The sequence below is a fragment of the Malus domestica genome, chromosome 14 (genome assembly GCF_042453785.1).
Source record: "Malus domestica chromosome 14, GDT2T_hap1".
Lineage (NCBI taxonomy): Eukaryota > Viridiplantae > Streptophyta > Magnoliopsida > Rosales > Rosaceae > Malus > Malus domestica.
The window spans coordinates 10,585,772-10,602,525 of record NC_091674.1 but is presented as its reverse complement, the minus strand read 5'-3'; the positions used below and the strand labels follow the sequence as shown (position 1 = coordinate 10,602,525).

The 16,754-nt window shown below is 38.4% G+C and overlaps 1 protein-coding gene across 1 annotated transcript; it reads left to right on the top strand.

The window, feature by feature from the left end:
* Positions 1-8,761: 8,761 nt before the first annotated feature.
* On the top strand, positions 8,762-16,735 carry LOC103454582 (uncharacterized). Its single transcript, XM_008394181.4, has 6 exons — positions 8,762-9,260; positions 9,772-9,878; positions 10,466-10,574; positions 10,661-10,822; positions 11,282-11,455; positions 16,476-16,735. The coding sequence occupies exons 1-6, from the start codon at positions 8,925-8,927 to the stop codon at positions 16,503-16,505; spliced, it is 918 nt and encodes a 305-aa protein (XP_008392403.3). The 5' UTR covers positions 8,762-8,924; the 3' UTR covers positions 16,506-16,735.
* Positions 16,736-16,754: the final 19 nt, after the last annotated feature.

Below are 16,754 nucleotides of genomic sequence, written 5' to 3'. Positions count from 1 at the left end.
TAAGCTTCTACTCTCGCAAACACGTGCTCTATATTAAATTAAAGGTCTATTGCTAATTTGAGCATTAAAGTTTTGTCATAGAGGAGAAGGATTGCTGCAAAGGAATGATGGTTTCATCATCTTTGATCTCTACAGGGACATGTGCACTATTTTTATTTTTATTTTTATTTTTATTTTTATTTTTATTTTTGTTCAAACATGTGCACTATTTTAAAGTCTGACGTAGCTTCTGCTTCATCTGCTTCGTACCTTATAATTTAAGGAAAACTAATGAAAATGGCTTGAAAACTTTAAGTTTTAATGATAAGGACAAAATAAAGGGTAAAGTGAATAGTACCATGATTGACTTTTTAGTGTAAAAATGTGGTTTTTCGTTAAAGTGAACAATACCGAATGCTTTTCGTTAAAGTTCCCTATAATTTATCTCCAACGGTAGGGTATTAATAGTGGATCCAGAGCTTTGGCCCACTGATATCCACCGTGGCTATAATCATGGACAGCATCAATTGCAAAAAGAGTGGGCCCATTTGATCGTATGGCCACATATTTGTCCAAGCCCAACAATTAATCTCAGTCTCAAGTCTCAAATCTTAATAGTGGAGTGGTCCCAATTTTTCAACCGTCCATTTTATCTTTAAGTGTAATTTTCAGCCATATACGATATGATAATGATCTGACGTATTTCATCATGTGGCTGAAGATGAACAAAACGACTCGGAGTAGGCCATTTGTGTGTGGATTATGTTCCTTCTTTTGAATGAAAGTACACTTTGCTTTTCATCTGAGAGGATAACATAATTTGGACAAGAAAACACGTAGGATATATACAATCGTCCACAATTATTAGAATCTCACATTAATTAATCGGCCTAACATAGTCCTCCACCAACATCACTGATATTGTTCCAACTTAAGCACCTATTATTACGTACTAAAATTTGTCATACTCAGTTATATTTGGGGTGGATACTCTCATATATTAATTATTTTTTATTTTATCATATGATTAATGTGTGATCATATTCTCCAACATTCTACAACGTAACAACGGTGAGGCTTCGGTTTGTGGAGATAGTCGTGGTTTAAGGTTAAGAGTTAATTTAAGGTTTCGGTTGTGTGTTGTATGAGTTTGGCTTCAGGGTCATGCTTTTATGCGGAGAGTTTTTCTTTATGAGATTAATTTTTTTACCGTTAAAATCCTTGATTTTTGTCAACGTTTTTAATATACTGTTAAATTTTATCTAATGAATGTAGTTTTATGTAAAAAAAAAAATGTCATTTCAACTAAATCATAACAAAGTTTATTAACTGCCATTACCCTGAGAAGAGACCAAAAATAAAACATACAACAAAGTATATTTATTTGCGATCCAGCTGATATCACATGGTGCCACTAATAATCATTCTATTAGTGAATTGATTCAAACTTACCGTGCAAAGTTACTGCGTAACTGGGAATGTAATATTTGACATATCCATTGTAAGATGAATTTCGTTGTTGTTGAGTTGACCAACATGAGCCTCGCTCATCATTTGGGTAACGTCTATTTTGAGCAAGCTCCATCTTCTTTTAAGCAATTATTTATTATCTAACATTTCTGAATCTCTCAACCTTGCAACATTATTTTATAATTATTTTTTTGTCGAATTATTAGCCCCTTTGTTTAACAAAAACAAAAAAAAAGTACCATGAGAATAGACAAAAAGAATATAACAAGGCTAGTTGGGACTTTGTCTTAGTTTGGACTTTGGAGTAGGGTGAGACGAGGTTGAAAGGTAATTAAAATATATAAGAAGAAAAAATCCGCCAAATGTTAAATTATTGATTGATCTGCACAACATTATTAGTAATTTAGAATTGCATAATGCTAGTGGGTGAGTCTGTCATGATTGCATCATGTAATCTTGCAGTTTCGTGTTTAAATATAACTTCTCATGATTGAAAGAAAATGATTATATTTCTTTAACAACAGTGTAACATTATCTACTATATAAATTTCATGATCAAAATAGTTCTATCACTGTATTATCATCTGAAAATCATTTTTATAAAACTTCTTTTAATATAGAAATCGTTTAGTCATCCTTATATGTCGATTATGTGTCAATTAAATCGATAGTCACAGTAACAAATAGATCTTCTTCACGAACTATCAATTTGTTTGATTTGTATAAATAACTAAACAATCTTCAAACTGAATTATTTCTTGTGAGATGACCTATAGATAAAGATAAGTATCAAATGAACAATTCTATGACGTTTATACAAAAAATAATGGCTTTTTAGCAAAATGGTTCATGAGATTAACATAACTCCTCATTTTGATCCTTAAGATTTAAAATTGACAGAACTGGTCATTGAATTTGTTCACCACCAATCATTTTAATCATTTCGTGAAAATCTCCATTAAATAAGAAGAAAATGACAAAAATACATTTAATTTTGTCAAATCATTTTGTTTAATTGTTTATTAAATTGACAATATTTGTGTCATTTTGATCCTTATTTAACAGATATTTGTTCACCAAAATAATTAATAATGGACAAACTCAATAACCACTTCTATTGATTTCAAATCTCAATTACTAAAGTGAGAAGTTACGTCAATTTTTGAGACTATTTTAACTAAAATGCCAAAATAATATTACATCTCATTAAAGAATCAATAATTCATTCCATGCAAAGAGTCAAAAACGCTGTCCTAAAACAATACCAGCTGGCAGCTTATCAACCATGAAGCAAAAGCTTCATGTTAGCCATGTCATGATCAAGTTACAGGACGCATCTCACCTCTGAAGAAGGAGCCAAACGATTGACGTCAAAGATAACTTAGACACGCACTGTTTCACTCATTCCATCTCATTGTGATATTATCCACTGCTTCAGCCTTATGTAGTATTCCTCCAAATTTGAAAACATAACTTTACAAAGAGAAAAAAAAAAAAAAAGTGGATGGCAAGAATTCAAACTTGAGATCTTTTCGATTTTAGAAGAGTTGGTTTTAGGATACTACTATTCATCACATATCCTTTTTCGACCTTTTACAAGTAAATTTTTATCCAATTTTTATTCCATCTAAAGTTGAAATTTGAGACAAATGTGTGCAAGGTAAAGATGGTACGTCAATAGCACCACTCATAGTTTCATTGGCATGTTGCAATAATATACAAAAAATTTGAATTTAAGAAAGAGCTCTTGTTGGAAAATATTAGTATTTTGGTTTATTTGAATGTTTGGTTTTCTGGGCTTAACCCGTTAGAATTAGGTTTTGTTAGAGATTAGGGTTAGTTTATTATAAATAGGGTGTTTTGTTATTCATTAGAGAAAAGTCATTCACAATGTAGTATTGTGGGGTTTTGTAGCTGTTTCGGCATTCTCGTTCGTTTAGTAATATTCTTATTATTTTGTAGTTTTATTCATTGCGCACTCTAATATTCAACTACTCTAACGTTCAATTCTTATTCTTGATGTAAATAATATTATTTGTTTAAAAAAAATGATACTTACTTTTGTTGAGAAAGATGATTTTCACAGATTCTTATATTTTTTTTATTAATTTTAATATCAAATTATATAAATTAAACAAAAATAACGAACATCGTAAATGAAGACTCCTGAAAAGATAAACATAGTGCCTGTTTGTCGTTTATCGTTTATCGTTGCGAAAAAGAAGAGGGATAGCTTGTCAATTCATACTCAGCCAGTGAAGTCATAAGAGTGGGCCCATTTTAGCGATTTGGTTGAAGTCTTTAAGATGGAAGAGCAGAGTAACAATTTTGCTAATACGGATTATAACTAATTCATGCGTCTGTCGCACATCAGCTATTCTATGATCTCCTAACACTCATCTACGTGTCATGTATATGTGTGCCAGATTTGGAAGGTTTTTAATTGAACCAAAATAAAGAGTTTTTATCACCCTCCAAAAAGAATTATCATAAATAGAAATAAGTGACTAAAATCAACGGCGCTAGGCCCTAATCAGATAGCAGACAGCATGTTAAGACTTAGTGTTTAGACGACTATAGAAGTGCTCTCCTAAAGTTCTCAATACGAGGACCTATGAGGTCCTCTTTCATCTAAGCCATTACATTGATCTAAGGATAGATTAACTTAAGCTTAACATATTCTTGTTTTACCTTAACAAAATATATACGGCAAATGAATTAAATTAACAAAAAATTAAAAATAATCTCTTCCTACAATTCGTCTCGTCTTCTTCCCAGCTGTTATCCTCCTAAAATTTGAATTCTCTTTCAAGATTTGTAATCAAATTTGTGGATGCAAATTTTTCCTCCTTGATCTTGGACAAAATTGCACCTACAAAACAATTAACACCTTAGGGTCAAGACCAAGAGCCTCACGCGCTCACGATGAATGGGGGGCTTGGCCGAAGAACCTCCAATGCCAAAGTTAGAATTTAGAGAAAAAAGTGTTTGGAGAGTATTGAGAATTTTGCAAGTGTGTTGGATTTGGCTTTTTGGTGAGAATGGGAGTATATTTATAGGGATAGGAGGTGGCCGGCCTAGCTAGGGTTTTTTGGGTTTAATTTAGGTTTATTAGGAGTTACAAAATAATTAGCCAATAACTCCCTAATTAACTTGGCTAATTATTTGTCATACAAAGGAAAAAAGGTAGAAAGAAAGGCTGATTTCTTTTGGGGATGAAAGATGGCCGGCCTTTTTGTGGGAGTTAGGGTAAAGTGAATGGTCTAAATGCTAATTAAGGGAATAATTAGCTAATTAACCCATTAATTAGCTATTTATCATTATTTTAGAAGGAATGTTTTAGGAATTATGGAATAAGTATAGTATTTAGCTAATTGATTAGCTAAATAATGAAATAGGAAATATATGAATAAATTAGGTTTTAAGTTAATACCTATTTTGAACACTTTTAACTTGGTTGAGGGATAATTGTCACAACCCGTCCCGAGATTCTATTTATCGAGGTTGTGAAATGACGAAATTGTCCTTGACGGATGCTAAGGTATGTGTGTGACATATTATGGAATAATGCATATTTTCCTAAGTTTGGAAAATTTGAAATGGATTAAAAATTATTTGCAATTTGTGTGGTTAGGGAAAGAGGTTGGACTTGTTTTGGGATGGACCACACACACACACGGGACACCTTGCCTTTCTCTCCCCCGTGCTCTCTCTCTCTCTCTCATCTTCTCAGTTCACTCTCTCTCCCTTCGAATTGTACGGACAAAGAACAAAACCCTCGAATCATCACGGATCGACGCCAATAAGGTGAGGTTCTTCATCCTTTCAACCTCCTGATTCGAATGGTGCAATTTTTAGAACTTAGAACCTTCGAAATCACGTGAAATCCGAACCCCATTTTGAAATCACTGTTCATGCACACGTGAATTGTTGATTTTCAGGAAATTCTAAGCTTACAGTGAGCTTAGTGAGGTCCTAAGGAAGCTCGAAGTGCTTAGTTTGAAGTTTTGGACGTCGGGATCACTGAGTTCGAAGTTGGCCGGTTTTCTTGGAATTTCTCCGGTGAGATTTCGTCATTTTTAGAGCCTTAAACTAGTACATCGTGATTCTACATGCTTGGGGCTTCATTTTGATATAAAATGCGTGAAAAATGGTTGAGAAATGACGGAGAACAAGGCAATTGAAAAATCTCCAGTTTTCTGGTGACCGGAAAAACCAGTCCGGCGACTGGAGGAAGAAGATGATGTGCGTGAGCACGTAGGTCCGTGCCCCTCCCGGCCCGTAGGGGCGCGTGCAGCCTCGAAATTTTTTTTCTAAAAATACCTCGACGTCCGTGACGTCGAGTAGGTCACTGTGGTACATTCATATATCCAAATTGAGCACCGTATGAGAAGTTATTACAAATTGTCGGTTATGTGCTTTAATTAACATTTTTATAGTTGTTTCGCATATAGGTGATACCTATCCCGATGACGAGCGCATCCAGGGACGTCACGGGGGTTACGACCCTTCGACTTACCAGTAAGTGGGCAGTTATTTTCTGTTATTACCTATATACTACTGAAATTCCCAGAAATTGAATTTAAAAGAAAGTATGTTTTTAAGATGCCATGCATGCATATTATGAATTATATGAATTGATAATTGATGCATATATATATATATATATATATATATATATATATATATATATATGTGAATTGATGTTGTGGACGCACAGGTGAGTTTTATGTTATTTATATGAATCATTGATGATGTGAATTATGTTGAGAGCTCATAACCTGCATCCCTGGTGTTAGTGCTTATATTATTCACCGCACCGCACGCTCACCTTGGATCCAAGTAGGTGCATGTTGTACAGACCATGAGAGGATTCCGATATGCTAGTCGTACAGATCACTAGAGGTGGTTCCGACTGGTAGGTGACCTTAGATTATGTGCACAGATGATTGATGAGTGAAGCACTAGAGCGTATTATTACACCATTCTTGTTGTACAGACTACTTCAGGTAGTTCCGACTTATGTGCAGAGTAGTGTCGTATAGGTCACCGTGGTGACTCCGGTTGGTTTGGATATTGAGCTATGGAATTAACCGTACATGACCAACTGCAGGGTCTCCGGTTGATTCATTATGTCACCTGTTATATTGATGTGTTCTTAATCTGTTATTGACATTTATGGCATGGCATATTTTCTGGGTTTTGATAAAGATTGGTAATTTGAGATATTTGAAGAAGTATATGCATATTATGTTATTTTCTGGGAAAGTATACAAGTTTTACAGCGAGGGGTTAAAAATGTTTTAAATGAAATGTTTTTGAAAAACTTTGGTTTTACTGACCCACTCAATTTTGTTTTGCGCCCCTCCAGATTCTGGTTAGCAGCGCTGGTGGCCCACGAGGATTCCCACGGCGTACTGACAGACTACATAAATGTAGGACTCACCTGCGGGTGTTGTAATTTAGTTATGGTCCTACTTGACTGCACCTAGTACTAATGCTCTGAATTTGTGTGTTTCACACTTAAACTTACTCTAGGATGCTAGTTGGATATTATTGCTAGTAGTTGGTTTTTATTCCTTCGTATTTCTCTTATCTTTTGCTTCCGCATCGCACTTTTGGTTATGTCACGCTCACGTGACGGCCAGCACGCCTTGATTATAGGATCGGGATGTGTCAATAATTGTCTGCTACTTGCGCGTATGAATCCTGGTATGCCCCAAGGGTAGTTTTGTCTTCTTTTGTCAAAAATCCACGTGTCGCCTTGTGAATATTTTTGGCTCCACAAAATTGTGCCCTAATGGCTTTGCAATTATAAGAAGGAGAGGATGATGCACATCAACTCAACACAATCATCCTTTTGGCTATTTAAATTAGATCAAAGAGGCACAACAAACGTGGTGGTGGCCACTGTTTGATGTGAATTCACTGCAAAATGGATGGCAAAATACAGGATTGCCTCCAATAAACTTAAGGCTTTTGATAATGTCTGCAAGGCCGCTCGTTTAGACCCGTCGGCAATGGCGGTTCGAAATCTGAAACATGTGAGAAATCTGGGGAAAGACCTCTTTGCCAACTGGAAGGAATTCACCCGTGAACTTTTTTTTTTTGTTCTTTATTTAATCTGTTTGATATATTGTTATGGTATAACAAAGATAATTTAAGCTTCTTGGTTAATTTATCATTAGATCAATTTAATGGCTCAGATGAAAGAGGACCTCAATGGTTCTCAAAATGAGGACCTTAGGAGAGCACCACTCTAGACGACTAGGTGACTAGGCGGGGCTTAGGCGGAAGCCTAAGCGAACTGAGCAGATTTAAATAAATTTTTTTATATATGGTATAAATAAGAGAGACACATAGCTTGCATAATAAAATGACATATAAATTATAAAGTATTAGAATATATTGAAAACATGGGGAACAAACATATAATGAGTGTTTCATCCAAACATTTAACAAGTCTTTTACATTTTATTGAAAAAACAAAATGCAAAATGAAAGCTACCGATTTTTTATCTAAGTAAGGGTTACGATCTAGGCGGGCTAGGTGGACGCTTAAACTAGTCTAGGGGCACTTTCTTGATTTTAAAAAGCCTACGAACTAAACAGGGTAATAACCAACCACCTATCGCCTAAGCAGAACTAGACGAAGATTTTTAGAACAGTGACTAAATTTGAGAAATCTCATATTTCTAGTTAGACAAGCAATGTGTTCATCTATTTTACAATATACACTAGAATAGTGCTTAGAAAATAACGATGATGAATGTTGTTGCTTTTGATAGTTACTAAATTAATTATACTTTATCAAGTTGAAATTATTTTTTGTGTTGGCATTATGAATCACACCCCCTCATAAAAGATAGTGACTAAATGAAGTATATTTTTATAATAATCCTACTCATATGTTGTCATCGTATGCTTGTCGATACAAGTATATGCATGCTCACTACGGGTGAAACTTTGGATGGAAATACTTGATTATGACTGATTTTGAATTAAAAAGTTTTAAAATATTTCACTAAATTCAAATTAGAAATCAAAAATTTTAAATTCGAAAAAAAAAAACCTGAACTGAATTAGATAGGAATTGAAATGTATTTGAATATTTCTCAAAATTGATACTTATTTTTTTTTAACTTTTTGGATTGGAATTTGAAACATGTATTTTCAATTCCGGCAAAAATTTAGGCCTAGTGAGGACTTAGGATAGGGACTTTATGTCAACATGGAAGTTAATGTGTTGACGTATTTTGAGTAAAAATACAATATTCATAGATAAGAAAGAAAATCGTATTTAAAATTATAAATAAATAAATAAATAAAAGATGGAAGCTCTGCTGGTAAAAGAAGAAAGCCACTCCTTGGCCCTATAAATAAGTAAAAGACTCCTTGGCCCAAAAGAAAAGCTGAAATCCCGACATACAAAACCAAGTGCGCAGGAGGAGACACCCTCAAATGAAGCTTCAGCAATGGCGTTAATGGCAACCAGAACAAACTTCTTTAGGCTTCTCACAACAAAAGCACCAATTTTGGGATCTGGGTCTTGCTCCAATGGCCTCAAGCGACCGGTTCGGGTTGACCGGGGCGGTGGAGCCGGGTTGACGTCGCCGTATTCCACCTTTGCGGTGGCGCAGCAGCCAGAGTCCGGGATCATTGGGTCGAGGCCACCGCACATGGGGTTGGAGATATTGGGTGTGAAAGATTACGAAGATTATAGGAGGTCTTTGTACGGTGAAATCACTCACAAGGCTTTGCTTGTTGATGCTGTTGGTACCCTTGTTGTTCCTTCCCAACCAATGGCTCAGGTCCTCTCTCTTTCTCTCTCTCTCTAACGCTTTACATGCACACCCACATTTTCATTTCTCAATTTTTCTATCTATGCATGTAAATTGTAATGAACCTTTAGGTTTCTGGGTTTGTATGTATATGAATTGAACTTTTGGGTTTCTGGGTTTGTGTGTAACTGCATAGAAGTTCTTGGATCTTGTGTCCTTTCTTATTTTTTCTTTCTTTCATTTTCCGTTTTGGTGTTTTGGGTTATGTTCATACATAAATGATAAAAATCCAGGAACTTCTTGTGCATATTTCAATCGTGGGAGTATATTTATAGATAATAGATATTGATTATTTACGCATGTATTGAGTTTCTGAGTTTTTTGTGATAGAATTGGATTCCTGGGAATTTTCCTTTTAAAATTACATTTTGGTTGCCGTTTGTAGCTTTTTTGCAGGTTTTAGGATTTCTTTATTTCTTGCGTGATTATCTGTCTCTATGACTGCTGATATATTGAATTTTTTTTCTTTCTGTTTGCATAGATATATAGGAAGATAGGCGAGAAATATGGAGTGGAGTACTCAGAGGCCGAGATTTTAAACAGATACAGACGAGCTTACGAGCAGCCTTGGGGAAGATCTCGTCTCAGGTCTCTTCCCATCTTCATTTTCAATGTTTCTATTTCCCCTTGTATACTGGGGTACATATGGTTTTTGCTAATCCATTTGCTATCGTTTTAACTGTAAGTTTTATGTCTTTAGTTTTTTATTCGTTGGCATTTTATGGGATTGAAAATGTTTACATCAATTTTTGCCTGTAATAGCTATTATTTGGCATTTTGGAAGCTGGCTAGGAAGCTAATTCATAGCCTCTGTGTTCTAAAGTTTATCGGTAGAGATTTGATGCTGCATGCAATCAACTCACTTCTTTTTTCATAACCGAGTATTGACTGGAAAAGATCTAACAATCTAATGGTCTTGTGGCTTCTTATTGTATTTTGGGAAATATATTGACAGTCCCCTAAAGTTTAGCATAGAGCTTTCCCCCGTCTAGCCATTGTGTTTTCAATGGGGTTGGTTAAGTAGAAGTGAATCCTTTCTTTCTGTTTCTTTTCAGTGTCCCCTTTAATCTCATTCATTAAATACAGAAGTTTAGCAGTAAGCCTGCCATGTTTGGAGTGAATTCTCTGATTTTCTCTTTTATCTTTAAAGTGTGTGTTTCCTCTTTGCGTTGTAGATATGTAAATGATGGGAGACCCTTCTGGCAATATATAGTCAGTTCTTCCACTGGCTGCTCAGATTCTCAGTACTTTGAAGAGCTTTATAACTACTATACGACTGACAAGGTTGGGTAATTTTTAAGTACCATTTTCTGTGTAGCAATATATAGGCGTGAAGTGGGTTTATAATATACTTCTGTGTTTTCTCATAGGCTTGGCACCTCTGTGATCCTGATGCTGAGAGAGTGTTTAAAGCTCTGAGGAAAGCAGGTGTCAAAGTAGCTGTTGTGTCAAATTTTGATACCCGATTAAGACCTGTTTTACATGCTCTACATTGTGAACAATGGTTTGATGCAATAGCAGTGTCAGCTGAAGTAAGTGAATTGCTTAGTATCTTTCTGCAGTATGCATGTCTCTCTCTCTCTCTCTCTCTCTCTCTCTCTCTCTCTCACGCATACACACACAGGCGCAAATTCTAGAATCTTCTGCAGTAAGCATGGTTCTTGAATTAGGTGATTGGTTGTCCATATCATCCATCGTTCAGAAACTAAGAAGTTGAGTCCAACAAAATTAGTCTTTATTTTGCAGTAATTATGAAAGAAGGTGATACTGTCCTTGTTTAACTCCCACCCTCCGACTGACACAAAAAGGGAACGCAAAAGCTAAATGGGATTTTTGAGAATTCCATATTTGTATATATACATACAAAAAGATTTTTTTTTTTTTTAAATGTTTTTTTGTTCTCCACATAATCCGTTGGTCTGATGACAAAATAGCTCTGTTGTTGGTATCGTTGGGTCATTGCTGATGCTATGAATATTTCATATGAACAGGTTGAAGCAGAGAAGCCAAATCCAACAATATTTCTTAAAGCTTGTGAGTTATTGGGAGTAAAACCTGAGGATGCTGTGCACGTAGGTGATGATCGTAGGAATGATATATGGGGTGCTAGAGATGCAGGCTGTGATGCTTGGCTTTGGGGAAGTGATGTTCACTCCTTCAAGGAGGTACGTCCCCGTCATAAGTCTTTTTATGCGAAGGAAATTTGTAGGCAAGGGTGTTATGCTGTATAATGTAGTCTCTACATGTATTTTATGCGTATCTTTTCTACAACAACAACAACAACAACAAAGCCTTTTCCCACTAAGTGGGGTCGGCTATATGAATCCTAGAACGCCATTGCGCTCGGTTTTGTGTCATGTCCTCCGTTAGATCCAAGTACTCTAAGTCTTTTCTTAGAGTCTCTTCCAAAGTTTTCCTAGGTCTTCCTCTACCCCTTCGGCCCTGAACCTCTGTCCAGTAGTCACATCTTCGAACCGGAGCGTCATTCGGCCTTCTTTGCACATGTCCAAATCACCGGAGCCGATTTTCTCTAATCTTTCCTACAATTTCGGCTACTCCTACTTTACCTCGGATATCCTCATTCCCAATCTTATCCTTTCTCGTGTGCCCACACATCCCACGAAGCATCCTCATCTCCGCTACACCCATTTTGTGTACGTGTTGATGCTTCACCGCCCAACATTCTGTGCCATACAACATCGCTGGCCTTATTGCCGTCCTATAAAATTTTCCCTTGAGCTTCAGTGGCCTACGACGGTCACACAACACGCCGGATGCATTCTTACACTTCATCCATCCAGCTCGTATTCTATGGTTGAGATCTCCATCTAATTCTCCGTTCTCTTGCAAGATAGATCCTAGGTAGCTAAAACGGTCGCTTTTTGTGATTTTCGCTAGATTGCTCCGGTCATTAGTGTGGATAAATATATAAATGGATAGAGATAGGAAAGCAAACACAAGATGTGCGTGGTTCACCCATATTGGCTACGTCCACGGAATAGAAGAGTTCTCATTAATTGTGAAGGGTTTACACAAGTACATAGGTTCAAGCTCTCCTTTAGTGAGTACAAGTGAATGATTTAGTACAAATGACATTAGGAAATATTGTGGGAGAATGATCTCGTAATCACGAAACTTCTAAGTATCGGAGTGTGGAGTCGTCTTGACTTGCCTTATCTGTCTCATAGGTAGATGTGGCATCTTCTCTGGAAGTACTCTTCCTCCATCCAGGGGTGGTATCTTTAACTGGTGGAGATGCACAAGGTAATGTATCAATTTCACTTGAAGCTTACTTGTAGTTTCAGGCTTGGTCAAGCGCGATACAAACCATGTAGTAGGAGTCCCCCAAGTCGCCGAGCTAGGGGGTCTGCTGAAAGAGGTGACAGACAAGGTAAGCAATCAGAGCTCCGACTGATTGTTCACCTTCTCCCCATCTTGCAGCAGCATGAAGGATAAAGAGAAGAAAAATGAGAAGAGATGATATGAGATACTTTTGCTTTTGAAGAAGTAACTTTCCACAGGCTTATTCTTGAACTGAGCTGGAGGGTTTTCTGGTTTCCTCCAGAGTATAAGGCCGACTGAAGAATTTGAGGGTCAAAACAAGTCCATCAAATCTAGAGTACGTTCCACCCTGCTGATATGGGATACTTTTGCTTTTGACAGAGTAATGGATGTATCGGCACGTGTGCTGTTACGCTTGTCTCCACATGCTTCCTTGTATCCTTCGCACTTGCCATGCCAGGTAAGTAATCAGGTAAGGGGTTCCAGGCAGTCAGATCCTGGCTGGAAGCTTGATTCCAAGTGCTGACTGATTGCTCTCTTTCTCCTTGTCTTGCAGGTAAAAACAAGGCCAAAGGAAAAGACAGGGAAAAAGCATGATATGGGATACTCTTGCTTTTAACCCTGATGATATGAGATATTCTTGCTCTAGTATAGCTTGTTTGCAGAGGTATTATCGGGGGGAAAGAAAGCTGAATATTTCGAAAGGCTTCGTTGGGAGTGCCCTCTCAGATATGATGAAGGGTTGAGCATTTTTGCAGGTCTGCCTGTCCGTTGGGGATGGGGGTCGACATATATAGGAGTCTCCCTAACAAGTAGTACTGCTATTCCTTTACCCTGCTTGGTCATAGCATGGTAGTGGGAGCTGCCAGTTTCACATGTTTTAACTCTGTCAGAGCACTTTGAAAAAGTGGTCTGTGGTATCTGGCTCTCGAGATTCGGAGAACGATGCCTCTTCGATTTTTGAGAAAGCAATCATGCTGGGGGTCTGACTCTCGAGATTCGGAGAGCAGTGTCTCTTCGATTTTTGAGGAAGTAATCATGTTGGGAGTCTGGCTCTCGAGATTCGGATGGCAGTGCCTCTTCGATTTTGGAGCAAGCAATCTTGTTGGGAGTGTTGTCTCGAATGTGAGTAAAGGTTGGGCATGTTTGCTAGTCTACCTTGCCACGAAGCACAAAGGTTGACACACAGGGACTTTCCAATTATCCAGCAATGGTACTGTTCCTTTACCCTCTCTTCGATTTTGAGAAAGTAGTCATGTTGGGAGTCTGGCTCTCGAGATTCGGAGGACGGTGCCTCTTCGATTTTGGAGCAAGCAATCTTGTTGGGAGTGTTTTCTCGAATGTGAGTAAAGGTTGGGCATGTTTGCTAGTCTACCTTGCCACGAAGCACAGAGGTTGACACACAGGGACTTTCCAATTATCCAGCAGTGGTACTGTTCCTTTACCCTTGTGGGTAATAATATGGTAGCTAGACCTTCAAAATTTATGTGTCTAAACTTTGTTAGTGCTGTTTCTTTGCTATTCTTTCACCTTTCTTGGTCAGAGCGATGTAGTGGGAGCTGCAAGCTTCACGTGCTCAACTTTGGCAGAGAACTTTGGCAAAGTTATCTGTGGTACCCATGAGCTATTGTTGCGTGTGGGAAGTGGGTGATTGAACAGTAAGATTCATGTGCTTTCTACTTCACCAGAAGTCTTCGACAGAATGCCCATAATTTCTGCAAAGCTGAGTGTTCGTGTGACAGGTGCTGACAAGGCTAGAAAAGTAGGTGCCTCTTCGATTTCTGAGATCGGCCCTCGTGGTCTCTGAGCAGCCCAGCTTTTGAGAAAGCGAGCGCCTCTTCGATTGATTCGGAGAACGATGCCTCATCGATTTTTGAGAAAGCAATCATGCTGGGGGTCTGGCTCTCGAAGATTCGGGGAGCAGTGTCTCTTCGATTTTTGAGAAAGTAATCATGTTGGGAGTCTGGCTCTCGAGATTCGGAGGGCGGTGCCTCTTCGATTTTGGAGCAAGCAATCTTGTTGGGAGTGTTTTCTCGAATGTGAGTAAATGTTGGGCATGTTTGCTAGTCTACCTTGCCACGAAGCACAGAGGTTGACACACAGGGACTTTCCAATTATCCAGCAATGGTACTGTTCCTTTACCCTCTCTTCGATTTTTAAGAAAGTAGTCATGTTGGGAGTCTGGCTCTCGAGATTCAGAGGACGGTGCCTCTTCGATTTTGGAGCAAGCAATCTTATTGGGAGTGTTTTCTCGAATATGAGTAAAGGTTGGGCATGTTTGCTAGTCTACCTTGCCACGAAGCACAGAGGTTGACACACAGGGACTTTCCAATTATCCAGCAGTGGTACTGTTCCTTTACCCTTGTGGGTAATAATATGGTAGCTAGACCTTCAAAATTTATGGGTCTAAACTTTGTTAGTGTTGTTTCTTTGCTATTCTTTTACCCTTCTTGGTCAGAGCGATGTAGTGGGAGCTGCAAGCTTCACGTGCTCAACTTTGGCAAAGAACTTTGGCAAAGTTTTCTGTGGTACCCATGAGCTATTGTTGCGTGTGGGAAGTGGGTGATTGAACAGTAAGATTCATGTGTTTTCTACTTCCCCAGAAGTCTTTGACAGAATGCCCATAATTTCCGCAAAGCTGAGTGTGCGTGTGACAGGTGCTGACAAGGCTGGAAAAGTAGGTGCCTCTTCGATTTCTGCGATCGGCCCTCGTGGTCTCTGGGGAGCCCAGCTTTTGAGAAAGCGAGCGCCTCTTCGATTTCTGAGATCAGCCTTCGTGGTCTTTGAGCAGCCCAACTTTTGAGAAAGCAAACGCCTCTTCGATTTCTGAGCAGGCGCCTCTTCGATTTCTGAAGCTCCGTCGAGTGCAGATTTTTATAAGGGCTGGCATTAAGTTCCAAAGCACACTTGAATCTCCACCAGTAGAAGCTTCATTCTTGCACTTCTAAGATCTTGATTTGTCCGATCTCTTCTCTCTTCAACACCTTTGAAAATGTCTGGCCCCTCCGACCGTCGTTTTGACTTGAACCTTGTTGAAGAGGCAGCCCCGCCTTCTCCAGACAACATATGGCGCCCATCCTTCGTCTCCCCTACTGGTCCTCTTACCGTTGGGGATTCCGTGATGAAGAATGATATGACCGCTGCGGTGGTGGCCAGGAACCTTCTCACTCCCAAAGATAACAGACTACTTTCCAAACGGTCTGATGAGTTAGCTGTTAAGGATTCGCTGGCTCTCAGTGTTCAGTGTGCAGGTTCTGTGTCTAATATGGCCCAACGCCTATTTGCTCGAACCCGCCAAGTTGAATCATTGGCGGCTGAAGTGATGAGTCTCAAACAGGAGATTAGAGGGCTCAAGCATGAGAATAAACAGTTGCACCGGCTCGCACATGACTATGCTACAAACATGAAGAGGAAGCTTGACCAGATGAAGGAAACTGATGGTCAGGTTTTACTTGATCATCAGAGATTTGTGGGTTTGTTCCAAAGGCATTTATTGCCTTCGTCTTCTGGGGCTATACCGCGTAATGAAGCTCCAAATGATCAACCTCTGATGCCTCCTTCTAGGGTTCTGTCCAGTACTGAGGCTCCAAATGATCCCCCTCCGGTGCCTTCTCTTTCTGGGGCTCTACCGACTGCTGAGACTTCTCCTAAGCAACCTTTGTGAAGGCTCCCTCTTGTGTGTTTATTTTGACTCATGTATATGTACATATTTGTAGCTTATCGGGGATATCAATAAATAAGCTTTCCTTCATTTCAACGTATTGTGTTAAATACACCAAAGCCTTCTTTGCTAAGTTCTTTGAATTTTCTTTTGTTGAAGCTTGTATGTTGAAGCTTTAATCACCCAAAAATTGCACGTAATTGACTTTGCGTAAACTAATTAGTTTTGTGCTGCTGATGCAGGTGGCTCAGAGGGTAGGGGTCCATGTTTAACATGATGTCGTATTATTATGCGACCTGAACGATGCTCGCTCTGTACAGGTTTTTATTTAGCTTCTTCAATGCGGGTGTTGTGTGTAATGTGCTTTTGTTGTAATATGTATCAGAGAGGCGTGATTTGGTGCTAATTTAAAGAAACACATTGATCTCCTTCAATAAGTATAACTAGTTTGGGTGCAAAAATGTCAACCAAACCACTCGAAATGGAAGAGATTTTCCAGACACCCCTTTACTTGCTTGTAT